Below are 14,888 nucleotides of genomic sequence, written 5' to 3' on the forward strand. Positions count from 1 at the left end.
AAAAGTGGTCAAAATTTTACAAATAAGGAACTTTATCATACAACTACTTATAACAGCAAAAGATTGAAAACAACCTAAAAGGCAGAAAAAGGGAGACTGATTAAGCAAATTACAATATTCTGAATAAAATTCAATATTTTTATTAATAAAATTCAATTAAATGAGAAATGCTCATGACACAATATTAAGTGCAAAAGGTGGAATGCAAAACTGTGTGTATGGGCCTCCTTGCGTGGTTTGCACATGTGTGTTTGTATAAATTTGCATATCTGTGTTTTGGGTATACTGAAAAAATATTGGAATAAAATGCACCAAAATGTACATAGTAGTTATTTCTAAAGTAGTGGGAGTATAGGAGATTTTTATATTTTTCTTTAAAGTCGTCTAGATTTTTCAACTGTTCTACAATTAACATATCCTATAAGTTTCATAGTGTACATTTATTAATAATAAAATTAATCATTAATTTGGGTCCATTTTTCCTACCAGACAAGATGTTTGAAATCTTGGCTTGGTCATCTTCTATTTCATTGGTTCCCAAACCTGGCTGTTCATTAAAGTCGCCTGGAGCAGCTTCTAGCAACAAGTCTTCCAGTGCACACCCACTTCACTCTTGAAATTCTGGTTCAGAAAATTAGCTCAGTATGTTTATATTTACTTTTTTATTGGGCTTAGTTTGTTTTTTTTGTGTTTTTTTTATACAGCAGGTTCTTATTAGTCATCAATTTTATACACATCAGTGTATACATGTCAATCCCAATCCCCAATTCAGCACACCACCATCCCCACCCCACCGCGGTTTTCCCCCCTTGGTGACCATACGTTTGTTCTCTACATCTATGTCTCAACTTCTGCCCTGCAAACCGGTTCATCTGTACCCTTTTTCTAGGTTCCACATACAATCATTAATATACTATATTTGTTTTTCTCTTTCTGACTTACTTCACTCTATATGACAGTCTCTACATCCATCCACATCTCAACAAATGACTCAATTTCGTTCCTTTTTATGGCTGAGTAATATTCCATTGTATATATGTACCACAACTTCTTTATCCATTTGTCTGTCGATGAGCATTTAGGTTGCTTCCATGACCTGCCTAACGTAAAAAGTGCTCCAATGAACATTGGGATGCACGTGACTTTTTGAATTACGGTTTTCTCTGGGTATATGCCCAGGAGTGGGATTACTGGATCATATGGTAATTCTATTTTTAGGTCTTTAAGGAACCTCCATACTGTTCTCCATAGTGGCTCTATCAATTTACATTACCACCAACAGTGCAAGAGGGTTCCCTTTTCTCCACACTCTCTCCAGCATTTGTTGTTTGTAGATTTTCTGATGATGCCCATTCTAACTGGTGTGAGGTGATACCTCATTGTACTTTTGATTTGCATTTCTCTAATAATTAGTGATGTTGAGCAGCTTTTCATGTTCTTCTTGGCCATCTGTATGTCTTCTTTGGAGAAATGTCTATTTAGGTCCTCTGCCCATTTTTGGATTGGGTTGTTTGTTTCTTTAATATTGAGCTGCATGAGCTCTTTTTTTTTTTTTTTTTTTTTTTTTTTTGCTGTACACGGGCCTCTCACTGCTGTGGCCTCTCCTGTTGCAGAGCACAGGCTCCAGATGTGCAGGCTCAACGCCATGGCCCACGGGCCCAGCCACTCCGTGGCATGTGGGATCTTCCCGGACCGGGGCATGAACCCATGTCCCCTGCATCGGCAGGCAGACTCTCAACCACTGCGTCACCAGGGAAGCCCCTGCATGAGCTCTTCATATATTTTGGAGATTAATCCTTTGTCCATTGATTCGTTTGAAAATATTTTCTCCCATTCTGAGGGTTGTCTTTCCATCTTGTTTATGGTGTCCTTTGCTGTGCAATAGCTTTGAAGTTTCATTAGGTCACATTTGTTTATTTTTGTTTTTATTTCCAGTACTCTAGGAGGTGGATCAAAAAAGGTCTTGCTGTGACTTATGTCAAAGAGTGTTCTTCCTATGTTTTCCTCTAAGAGTTTTATATTGTCCTGTCTCACATTTAGGTCTTTAATCCATTTTGAGTTTATTTTTGTGTATGGTGTTAGAGAGTGTTCTAATTTCATTCTTTTATGTGTAGCTGTCCAGTTTTCCCAGCACCACTTATTGAAGAGACTGTCTTTTCTCCATTGTATATCTTTGCCTCCTTTGTCATAGATTAGTTGACCATAGGTGCATGGGTTTACCTCTGGGTTTTCTATCTTGTTCCATTGATCTATGTTTCTGTTTTTGTGCCAGTGCCATATTGTCTTGATGACCGTAGCTTTGTAGTATAGTCTGAAGTCAGGGAATCTGATTCTTCCAGCTCCATTTTTTTCCCTCAAGACTGCTTTGCCTATTCGGGGTCTTTTGTGTCTCCATACAGATTTTAAGATTATTTGTTCTAGTTCCATAAAACATGCCAATGGTAATTTGATAGGGATTGGGTTGAATCTGTAGATTGCTTTGGGTAGTATAGTCATTTTCACAATATTGATTCTTCCAATCCAAGAACATGGTATATCTCTCCATCTGTTGGTATCATCTTTAATTTCTTTCATCAGTGTCTTATAGTTTTCTGCATACAGGTCTTTTGTCTCCCTAGGTAGGTTTATTCCTAGGTATTTTATTCTTTTTTTGCAAGGGTAAATGGGAGTGTTTCCTTAATTTCTCTTTCAGATTTTTCATCATTAGTGTATAGGAATGCAAGAGATTTCTGTGCATTAATTTCGTATCCTGAAAATTTACCAAATTCATTGATTAAATCTAGTAGTTTTCTGGTGGCATTTTTAGGATTCTCTATGTATAGTATCATGTCATCTGCAAAGAGTGACAGTTTTACTTCTTCTTTTCCAATTTGTATTCCTTTTATTTCTTTTACTTCTCTGATTGCCATGGTTAGAAGTTTCAAGACTATATTGAATAAGAGTGGTGAGAGTGGACATCCTTGTCTTGTTCCTGACCTTAGAAGAAATGCTTTCAGTTTTTAACCATTGAGAATGATGTTTCCTGTGGGTTTGTCATATATGGTATTTATTATGTGGAGGTAGGTTCCTTGTATACCCACTTTCTGGAGAGTTTTTATCATAAATGGGTGTTGAATTTTGTCAAAAGCTTTTTCTGCATCTATTGAGATGATCATATGGTTTTTATTCTTCAATTTGTTAGTATGGTGTATCACATTGATTGATTTGCATATATTGAAGAATCCTTGCATCCCTGAGATAAATCCCACTTGATCATGGTGTATGATCCTTTTAATGTGTTGTTGGATTCTGTTTACTAGTATTTTGTTGAGGATTTTTGCATCTATATTCATCAGTGATATTGGTCTGTAATTTTCTTTTTTTGGAGTAGCTTTGTCTGGTTTTGGTATCAAGGTGATGGTGGCCTCATAGAATGAGTTTGGGAGTGTTCCTTCCTCTGCAATTTTTTGGAAGAGTTTGAGAAGGATGGGTGTTAGCTCTTCTCTAAATGTTTGGTAGAATTCACCTGTGAAGCCATCTGGTCCTGGACTTTTATTTATTGGAAGGGTTTTAATCACAGTTTCAATTTCATTACTTGTGATTGGTCTGTTCATATTTTCTGTTTCTTCCTGGTTCAGTCTTGGAAGGTTATACCTTTCTAAGAATTTGTCCATTTCTTCCAGGTTGTCCATTTTATTGGCATAGAGTTGCTTGTAGTAGTCTCTTAGGATTCTTTGTATTTCTGTGGTGTCTGTCTTAACTTCCCCTTTTTCATTCCTAATTTTATTGATTTGAGTCCTCTCCCTCTTTTTCTTGATGAGTCTGGCTAATGGTTTATCAATTTTGTTTAGCTTCTCAAAGAAACAGCTTTTAGTTTTATTAACCTTTGCTATTGTTTTCTTTCTATTTCATTTATTTCTGCTCTGATCTTTATGATTTCTTTCCTTCTGCTAACTTTGGGTTTTGTTTGTTCTTCATTCTCTAGTTCCTTTAGGTGTAAGGTTAGATTCTGTATTTGAGATATTCCTTGTTTCTTGAGGTAGGCTAGTATAGCTATAAACTTCCCTCTTAAAACTGCTTTTGCTGCATTCCATAGGTTTTGGATCATCATGTTTTCATTGTCATTTGTCTCTAGGTATTTTTTGACTTCCTCTTTGATTTCTTCAGTGATCTCTTGGTTATTTAGTAACGTATTGTTTAGCCTCCATTTGTTTGTATATTTTATTTTTTTCCCTGTAATTCATTTCTAATCTCATAGCATTGTAGTCAGAAAAGATGCTTGATATGATTTCAATTTTGTTAAATTTATTGATGCTTGATTTGTGACCCAAGATGTGATTTATCCTGGAGAATATTCTGTGCACACTTGAGAAGAAAATGTAGTCTTCTGTTTTTGGATGGAATGTCCTATAAATATCAATTAAATCTATCTGGTCTATTGTGTCATTTAAAGCTTCTCTTTCTTTATTTATTTTCATTTTGGATGACCTGTCCAGTGGTGTAAGTGAGGTGTTAAAGTCCCCCACTATTATCGTGTTACTGTCGATTTCCTCTTTTATAGCTGTGAGCAGTTGCCTTATGTATTGAGGTGCTCCTATGTTGGGTACATATATATTTATAATTATTATATCTTCTTCTTGGATTGATCCCTTGATCGTTATGTAGTGTTCTTCCTTGTCTCTTGTAACATTCTTTATTTTAAAGTCTTTTTTCTGATATGAGTATTGCTACTCCAGCTTTCTTTTGATTTCCATTTGCATGGAATATGTTTTTCCATCCCCTCACTTTCAGTCTGTACGTGTCCTTAGGTCTGAAGTGGGTCTCTTGTAGACAGCATATATATGGGTCTTGTTTTTGTATCCATTCAGCGAGCCCGTGTCTTTTGGTTGGAGCATTTAATCCATTTACATTTAAGGTAATTATCAATATGCATGTTCCTATTGCCATTTTCTTAATTTTTCTGGGTTTGGTTTTGTAGGTCCTTTTGTTCTCTTGTGTTTCCCACTTAGAGAAGTTCCTTTAGCATTTGTTATAGAGCTGGTTTGGTGGTGCTGAATTCTCCTAGCTTTTGCTTGTCTGTAAAGCTTTTGATTTCTCCATCAAATCTGAATGAGATCCTTGCCAGGTAGAGTAATCTTGGTTGTAGGTTCTTCCCTTTCATCACTTTAAGTATATCATGCCACTCCCTTCTGGCTTGTAGAGTTTCTGCTGAGAAATCAGCTGTTAACCTTATGGGAGGTCCCTTGTGTGTTATTTGTCATTTTTCCCTTGGTACTTTCAATAATTTTTCTTTGTCTTTAATTTTTGCCAGTTTGATTACTATGTGTCTTGGCATGTTTCTCCTTAGGTTTATCCTGTGTGGGACTTGCTGCGCTTCCTGGACTTGGATGGCTATTTCCTTTCCCATGTTAGGGAAGTTTTCAACTATAATCTCTTCAAATATTTTCTCTGGTCCTTTCTCTCTCTCTCTTCTCCTTCTGGGACCCCTATAATGTGAATGTTGTTGCATTTAATGTTGTCCCAGAGGTCTCTTAGGCTGACTTCATTTCTTTTCATTCTTTTTTCTTTATTCTGTTCTGTAGCAGTGAATTCCACCATTCTGTCTTCCAGGTCACTTATCCGTTCTTCTGCCTCAGTTATTCTGCTATTGATTCCTTCTAGTGTAGTTTTCTTTTCAGTTAATTGTATTGTTCATCTCTGTCTTTTTTTTCTTTAATTCTTCTAGGTCTTTGTTAGACATTTCTTGCATCTTCTCGATCTTTGCCTCCATTCTTTTTCCGAGGTCCTGGATCATCTTCACTATCATTATTCTGAATTCTTTTTCTGGAAGGTTGCCTATCTCCACTTCATTTAGTTGTTTTTCTGGGGTTTCTGTCTTGTTCCTTCATCTGGTACATAGCCCTCTGCCCTTTCATCTTGTCTATCTTTCTGTGAATGTGGTTTTTGTTCCATAGGCTGCAGGATTGTCATTCTTCTTGCTTCTGTTGTCTGCCCTCTGGTAGGGGCTTAGTTTTATTTTTCTATCCCTTATAGGGCATTGTTTTTTTAAAAAAACACGTTAAGACAATCACTTTCAAATAAATATTCCTCTCTGTTCACATTTACACAAATTTCCAAGAGAAAAATAATAAGAAATTTTGTCAAAAGTCATACTAAAACCAAGATATACTGAATTCCCATGATCTAGAATCCTGTGCTCCTCAGTTTCTTTACCTCCATAAGGGGGATAAACGTGGTCCCTACTTCCTAGAGACTTGGGGAAATTTAAATAAATTGATACATTTAAGTGCTCTAAGTAGTTCCTGACACATAAAAAGCTCTCAATAAATGTTAGCTATTGTTACAACCGTCATAATCGTCATCATCAGCAGATCTTAAAAAATTAAGCAAAAGAAATAGTCTTCAATGCTTTGTTTTTAATAACTGAATGCTACCTCTTAGACATTCTTTGTCTAAATACAAGACTATTTAATAATTCATTCTACAACTTTGCCAGGTATTAACCAATACATTCACCAGTCATTAAATATTCATAATTCACCTTTTTCTCTCTTCAAAAAACTGGGTCATTTGCCACTTTCAGCCTTCTGGTGCCTCTTCACTTCACCCAAGATTCCAAGACTACTTGATAATATTTTCCTGTCGCGTCTATAAATTTTTCTGCTCCCTGAAATGAAACCCATCGGAGTCTGAGCAGTTCTGTCTTTGGTGCTTTATATCCTCTTGGGCTTTGATTTCCCTTTAAGCATATTTGTTCTACCCTTTCCAGGATCAAGATTATTCTCCTTAATCAAAAAAAAAATGGAAGTAAAATAGGAGTGAATTAGTTCTAGTTTATCTCTGACATGTTGATATTACACTCTGTATCTCAGCAGTAGTCTTTTTGCTCTCAACATAACTTAAATATTGAATATATATATATATATTTACTTGTACACACATGCTTTTTGTGTCCTCAGTGTTTTTCACATGCTTCACATCTTGTCACCCTGAATTTGTACCTTATTTACATATTTGTACATATTTGTACTTATTTCAAATGGGTACCACCTGTTTATCTGTATTCTTGGTTTCACGAGCTTTGGGGAAGCTCCCAGTGATATTAAGCTATTTAGTTTGGTTTTGTTTAGTTCTCTTTTCTTTTTACTTGAGATCATTTTTTAATTATGTATCAGTATTTCCATTCGTAAACTGCCCATGCTTCATGATCTATCTTCCTTCTTAAAATGTTTGCCTCTTTTTCAAGAAATTTTTAAAATAATTTTTCAAGAATTTTTTTCAAGAATTAAAAAAATCTATTTGCATTGAAATGTAGTAAACCTCTAACTACACTCAGGATTCAATTCTAGGAGCATTGTGTTAGCACATCCCTTTCCTTCAAGGTTATCATTATATGCATTTCACCAGGAAGTTTTGCGTTGTTGGTAGTATTTAAATCCAAATAGTAGCTTCTATTATTGTTCTTTTGAGACCTTAAACAGTGAAAATATCAGCAAAGGTAGTCAAGAAGTTACAAGATACTTCTATCAGAATGAATCTGAAACCATTTGCCTAATTGAATTCACCAAGTTCTATTATCAGTAATGTCTAATTAATCCCAAAATAAATTTCCATATGGGTTTCCTTCCTCCAATACCTCTTAAATGTAGGTGTTTCACGAAGGCTCTGTCTTTAGCTCTCCTTTACATAAATATGTCTCTTGTCATGCTCTGATGTAGTCTCCTGGCCTCAGCTATCCCTTCCAAAACTCTGGCATCTTTATCTCTAGCTCTGACTTCCCTTCTGATCTACCTCCATCCAACATTTCAACTACCTGCCAGATTACTCCACCAGGTTGTGCCAAAGACACCTCAACCTTGGTGTGAATCACCATCTTCCCTCCCAAACTCCCTTTCTTCTCCTGAATTTCCTATTTCTATTAGTGATTCTGTTCTCCTCTCAGTTTACCTGGATATAAAAGCCTTATACCCCATTTGACCTCTTCCTCTCCTGCATCCATATGTCATCAGTTGCCAAGTCCTGCTAATTTTAACTCCTTGGTGTCTCTGGCATCCACACCCTCTGTTACCTCTTGTTCAAGCTCTCTTGATCTTATGTATGAGCTGTAGCCTAACTGATTATCCCTTTCAAGTTGTCCTCCTTCAGTATCTATAAATCAGGCCATTTTAAACTTCTTAAAACATGGTTTTGGAGCTTCCCTGGTGGTGCAGTGGTTGAGAGTCCGCCTGCTGATGCAGGGGCCAGGTTCGTGCCCCGGTCCGGGAAGATCCCACATGCTGTGGAGTGGCTAGGCCCGTAAGCCATGGCCTCTGAGCCTGCGCGTCCGGAGCCTGGGCTCCGCAACGGGAGAGGTCACAACAGTGAGAGGCCCGCATACCGCAAAAACAAAACAAAACAAAACAAAAAAAAAACATGGTTTTAACTCTATTATACCTCTCCCTCTGAAAACCTTTCATTGTTCCCTATCTCAATATGTAAATAAATTCTAAACTCCTTTCTCTGCCTTTTAGTATTCTCTATTAAGGATTTATCCTCATCTCATTTTCTTATTTCATTTCCCACTACTCTCTGTATGACAACTCGGATTCCAGACTTGCTATTCCAAATAATGTCCCAATTTTCTACAACAGGCCTTTGCTCACAATGAGCTCTAGGGGTGAATGCCCTTCCTCCCTACCCCCAGCCCTCCAGCAACTACCCAACATACTCTATTTGGATGCTACTTGAAAGCCTCTCATAACCAGATCATCTAGAAACAACCACTCCCTTTCGCCCCTCAACTCTCACAAGACCTCACTTGTGCCTTAGTAATGACATTTATCACTTTATTTCTTAGACTATAGTTCCTTGCACAAATGATTTTCCTTCTTAAAGACAATGTAACTTCCTTGGTGAAAGTATCTACTTCTGAATAATTTTCAAACATAGCACAACCCTTAACATCACCTTAGCATAGCATTTATATAGAAGTCCTTAAGTGCTGAATAAATTAAAAATTAAATAACTCAGGATCAATCCTGCCTTCTTGATAGATTCAAACATTTTAGAATATTAGCTAATCATTAATCAATAATATCTCTAAAATACTCACACTCCTAAGTATTGTGCTTACTTTTATCAAGTATGTGATTGTAGTAATATCAGTGAATCATAGATGGTCACAATAGCTTTATAGTTGTACAAGTTTACTAAATTAATTTTCAAAACAATTAAGAGCTAGGCTTTTACAGAATTGGAATCTGTGGGTGTCAGCTGCTAAAATATTCCAAGTCAGACAGCTGAAAATCTAGGCAATTGTTCAGTGAACAAAACGTCTTTACTACTTGAACACTGAAGAAGTAAACAGGACTTCTCTGGTGGCGCAGTGGTTAAGAATCCGCCTGCTAATGCAAGGGACACAGGCTTGAACCCTGGTCGGGGAAGATCCCACATGCCGAGCAACTAAGCCCGTGCGCCACAACTACTGAGCCTATGCTCTAGAGCCAGCAAGCCACAACTACTGAAGCCTGCGCGTCTAGAGCCTGTGCTCGGCAACAAGAGAAGCCACCGCAATGAGAAGCCTGCGCACCGCAACGAAGAGTAGCTCCCGCTCACCGCAACTAGAGAAAGCCCGCGCATAGTGACGAAGACCCTATGCAGTCAAAAATAAATAAATTTATTTTTTAAAAAAGAAGTAAACAGAAATATATGTTATTACAAAGTGAGAGAGTGGCATGGACATATATACACTACCAAATGTAAAATCAATAGCTAGTGGGAAGCAGCCACTTAGCACCGGGAGATCAGCTCGGTGCTTTGTGTCCACATAGAGGGGTGGGATAGGGAGGGTGGGAGGGAGACGCAAGAGGGAGGAGATATGAGGATATACGTATATGTATAGCTGATTCACTTTGTTATAAAGCAGAAACTAACACACCACTGTAGAGCAATTATGCTCCAATAAAGATGTTGAAAAAAAAAGAAATATATGTTCTTCATAATGGTTAACATTAATAAATATCTGACGTGCTGGATTATGACAGGTGTATATAGAGATGCTCAAGCTTCTGGGGAAATTCTGGGAAGCAGATGGCATTTCACATCCATTTATTCCATGATAATTGGGAAGGAAGTAGCTGGCTATGATAAGTTTCGGTATACTAGCAATAGAACTACATGTAAAACTTATAATTTATTCTGTCATAATGAAACTAAATTGTTGTCATATATTTTTCAGTAATGCTTATAGATCTTTATGAAATTTGGCAAAAGGATAATAACTTGCTGCTGATGAATATCTTATGAGGAAAAGTACTTCTATCTTAAAATAGAGTCATGCCCATAACATTATAAAATTACCTTCTTAACTACCTAGACTGATATGAGAGAGGCATCACGTTACCTCTGAGTGACAAAACATTGGTATTCCTTAGCAACCCTTCGATAAGCATCGTGTTGCCAAAACACTTAGATGCCCTGCCTCTACCCACAGCTTTCATTACCTTATTACTAACCTCAGATGAAACAAACAACCCAAACTGGTTACCGGCAGTGGTGGGGAAGCATTGCTGGGTTCAGCAGTCACGGTCACACATAAATAACGTGCTCTTTTCTATGGGCTGTCCACGGAGAGAGATGGGCGGTTGCATGCCAGCACGCAGGGAACTAAAAATGTGCTCCTTTCTAATGAGGGGCCCTCCTCCGGCGTTGGTTGTGCTGGCCTCCAGACCTCAGTACTTCCCGATAGACAGGGCAATGGGGAAGATGTGAGAAGCGGGACTAATTTCCCACTCAAGGAAATGGTATAGTGAATTGGCTAAGAGGCTGAACTCAGATTGCCTGGCTTCAAATCCTGGTTCTTCCACTTACTAGTTGTGGGAACCTGGACTGGTTAGTTAATCTCCGGAAATTTCCATTTCCTCTTCTATAAAATGAAAATACTACAATATCTCTTTGTTATCATGACTATTAAGTGTAATATTATTATATCTCTGTTATTATGACTGTTAAGTTAAATAGTGCCTGAAAAATACTTACCAAAATGTTTGGCACAATAAGGTTAAAATATTACCAATATTTGCTCGGTAACAGTTTTTTGTTGTTTTTTTTTTTTGCGGTACGTGGGCCTCTCACTGCTGTGGCCTCTCCCGTTGTGGAGCACAGGCTCCGGACGCACAGGCTCAGCGGCCACGGCTCACGGGCCTAGCCGCTCCGCGGCATGTGGGATCTTCCCGGACCGGGGCACGAACCCGTGTCCCCTGCATCGGCAGGCGGACTCTCAACCACTGCACCACCAGGGAAGCCCTCGGTAACAGTTTTGAGATATAATGGAGAACTGACTCACAGAGGTCTTCATAGTTTTTATTCCTAATGACCAGATTTCAGCCAAACAAACAAGTGAATCTGAATATCAATGCTTGTTGCCTAGCTCTTTTTTTTTTCAAAAGAGCTGTTTATGAAAGTTAAAAAACAATACAGATGAGGTCATATACACTTCTTACACACAAAGAGAAACATTACATAAATTTGGACAGCAATGTATGTTCAAATGAATGCTGTTACATTCAACAAATATACCTGAATTTATACATCAAAAAGGAGATTTACCTTCAAAGGAGTCACATCAGGAAGCCATGCACTTGTTTCAATAATGCTGCCAAATATTTTTGGAACTCTTCCTTCTAAATTACCTCCTGAGCCTGCTTCAAATTCTTTTAGATGTCTTCATTGGAAACAAATGTTTACCTTTGGGAGTTTTCAATTTTGAAAGCAGATTTAAAAACAACTCATAAATAAGATGGAGGATAATGTAACCTCTGGTCAAAAAATAAGGAAATAAGGGCCTTTTTCATGGCTTGTAAAATGTCTCAAACAACTCCAGACAGGGAATCTCTAAAACATTTCAGACCAATGGAACCATTATCAGAATTAGTGTGTTGCTTTCTGTGTGATTAACAGATTACGTGTTTACTTACTTAATTGTATTAAACAAATACTTGTAGAGCACTATGTGTCAAGCACTGTTCTAGGAGCCTTTGCATATATTAGCTAATTTAATGCTCATCTTATGAGGTAGATGCCCTTATTACTTCCATTTTACAGATGAGGTAATGAGGCACAAAGTGAAGGATTTTGTCCCAGGACACACAGCTAGTTAATGGCAGAGCCAGAAATTGAAACCAGGCTTTCTATATAGTATACAGGCTATATTTCTAAAAAGTACAACTTCTGTGTATCGATAGTTATGCTATCTGGGATTTTAAGGTATTGCAATTTAAACTTGGTGAAAGATACTATACTTCTCCATGAATTTTTTTAACCTCTGCTAGAAGCCCTCTTAGTGTTAACATGCATTATCTGATCCCTCTTTTTTCTCTCTCTCTCTGCCCATAGCAAGGTTTACAGGAGGAAACAGTCTCACTTTCTAGTTTCCTCATGTTCTAACGCTCTGTAGGCTATCCTGTTTTCCCACATAAGCAGATCTTTTACCCAGTAGTTTCTTCAGCTTTATGCCAGGAACAGTCCCTCTCCTCACAGTGTTTCTTCATGCCTATTTCAAAACTCCCTCCTTAAAATTCACATTTTCCATTGCATCTCTAAGGAGCTCAATCTTGTTAGACTTAATGGGGAAGATAGAAAAGATGAGGGGGGAAGGAAAGACATTAAAATATTTTTAAATTCTCTTTGAAAAAGCACCTTATATCATTTTCCATCAGTAAAATGCTTTGAATGTCTCACTTTGCTCTCATTTGCCTTGAAATAGGAGTTTCCAAAGCAGCTTCATACCAATGCCAAGAGCATACCACTGGCCAGCCATTCGATAATGACAGCTTCCCCAAGGAAACATACTTAAGCAAATTGAAAAAAAATAGATTATGCTGGAACACTTTTTATTTCAGGATAAAAGAAAAATACAGGAAGAAATCTCACGAAAGCGTTTGAAAATAGAGGAAGAAAAACTAAAGCATCAGCATTTGAAGGTAACTTATGACTTTAATTTCATTTCAATGATTTTGCATTCAAATATTCTAATTGCACTCAAATTTCAGTAGTAAAGATGCTTTAGGAAGGAAAAAAATTCCAACAGTTATACTAACACCCTAATAACCATAAGGGAAGCCAATAAGCTAGTAATATTTGCATATGAGACTAATACCTCCTGGCAAACATGTGGAAAATTGAAAACATGGTTTTATTACTTTTATCCTTTATTACTGAATTTCCTCACTTTCTTGGGTAACCTTGAGAATTCAGTCTTGATAGTTTGGCCCTGAATACAGTCTTGCTTAACATCCCTTGGGAGAGGATCCAGCTGGGAAGTCCCTTTTGAAATCAATGAAAAGCCAGCCCTTACCCAGGGCCTGCAAAGCAGATAGTGTCTGGCCTGCTCAAGGATGCTCGTATTTAAAAGCTCAGTGCAATGAATTCAATGTTGTTTGAGTGTGGTTCGAGGTTCTGTTTTATTTTGTTTTGACAGAACATGAGATCATAACCAAAAATAAACCTCCATTTTTAAAATCAGACTTTACATCTTTCATGGGTGTGGTCATTTTGTAATTTAAGCACACTGAGTCTCACATTTTATTATGTAGCTTAGTCACAGGGTGCAACCAAATGACGAACAGGAGCTCCTTGTGAACAGGCCCAAGCAGGAAACTACTTACCTGGCAGGGCTTCTATCGATAGATGTAATAAATCCCTCAGTGAAACAATGCCGCACACTCGTGGGGTCTATAATCTTTTGGTAAACTTGTTGAATTCAGCTATATCCATCTTTCTGATGGATCAAGTAACCACCTCTTGAGAGAAAAAAGACACAGTTTAGGATTCCAATTAGCCTCAGTTCTCTGGATTCTGTTTGCTTCTTTGCTCCTATACAAGTTGACATTTCCAATGTTTGATGAATAATTTCAATGTGTAGTCAGCCTGCTATCCTTACAGTTTGTCACACTGAATTTACATGAATAGGAGACATAGCCAAGAAATGCAGTGTGTACTCCCAGAAAAATCAATGAAATAACAAATTTTACCAAGTCATTTTGATACAAGTCAAATGAAGTCAAAAGTAAGTCTACAACAGTTTTTGAGATAGGCAATTTCTAACTCCAAAATCACTCTCTCTCTCTCTCTCTCTCTCCCCCTCTCTCTCTCTTTCACACACAAACATACACACACACACACACAATTTGGATCTCACAGTGAACTAATTACTGCTTCTGAGTAATTGCTATCCTTGCAGAATGAGTAGCCAAACAACATTAGAGTTCACAGTAGGAGAAAAGTTTTATATATCCTCTCTGTTCATTCTAGGAAGTAAGTTTCACACAGGAAAATTCTAACACACTGAGAGGTCCATTTCTGAGGTGACACCTCATTTCAATACTTAACAAAAACAGTCCGAAAACTAATATATACTGTTCCCTATAGGTTTGCTTTCTGGATCCCAGAAGACCTCTTCTAATCCAATCCAGTCAAAGCATGTATCATGCTTTGGACTGCAGTACACAGTTGTGCAGATGGTATACTGCGTAAAGTTACCTGAGAGAGGGGGATGCTGAAATCCTGCCCATACTCCCTTGGAACGGTGCACTCTGGCACAGGGCTGCTTCTGTCTGGAGGACACAGTTTCTTTCTCTCTGCACAAAAGTGCTGTCCACCTTCCCAAGCTGTGCACTGACCTGAAGGAGTAGGAGTGGGGAACTGTACCTTTTCCTAATTTGCATATTAATGCCTTAGAGATTAGCAGTGGCCTTGAGAGTTGTAGCCCTTCTGCTTGCAACCTAGTGGGAAATTCAAGGCTAAGTAAATAATTAGTACACGTTAAAGGATGATATTTTTAAATTTAAGCATAAGTGTAAACATTAGTAATTCTTTAATCTGGGGTGGTCAAAAAAGTTTCTGTTAAAGGTGTGGGATTTAACCTGAGTCTT

General features: G+C 37.6%; 1 protein-coding gene across 1 annotated transcript in view; it reads left to right on the forward strand.

Annotated features, from left to right (window-relative positions):
- PALMD (palmdelphin) overlaps positions 1-14,888 on the forward strand; it is a 54,371-nt gene that overhangs the window by 11,044 nt on the left and 28,439 nt on the right. The window contains exon 2 of the mRNA XM_079728425.1: positions 12,858-12,938. Within this exon, the coding sequence (XP_079584551.1) occupies positions 12,858-12,938 (81 nt within the window). The remainder of the gene's footprint in view (positions 1-12,857; positions 12,939-14,888) is intronic.

The sequence above is a fragment of the Hyperoodon ampullatus genome (assembly GCF_949752795.1).
Source record: "Hyperoodon ampullatus genome assembly, chromosome: 2".
Taxonomy (NCBI): Eukaryota; Metazoa; Chordata; class Mammalia; order Artiodactyla; family Ziphiidae; genus Hyperoodon; species Hyperoodon ampullatus.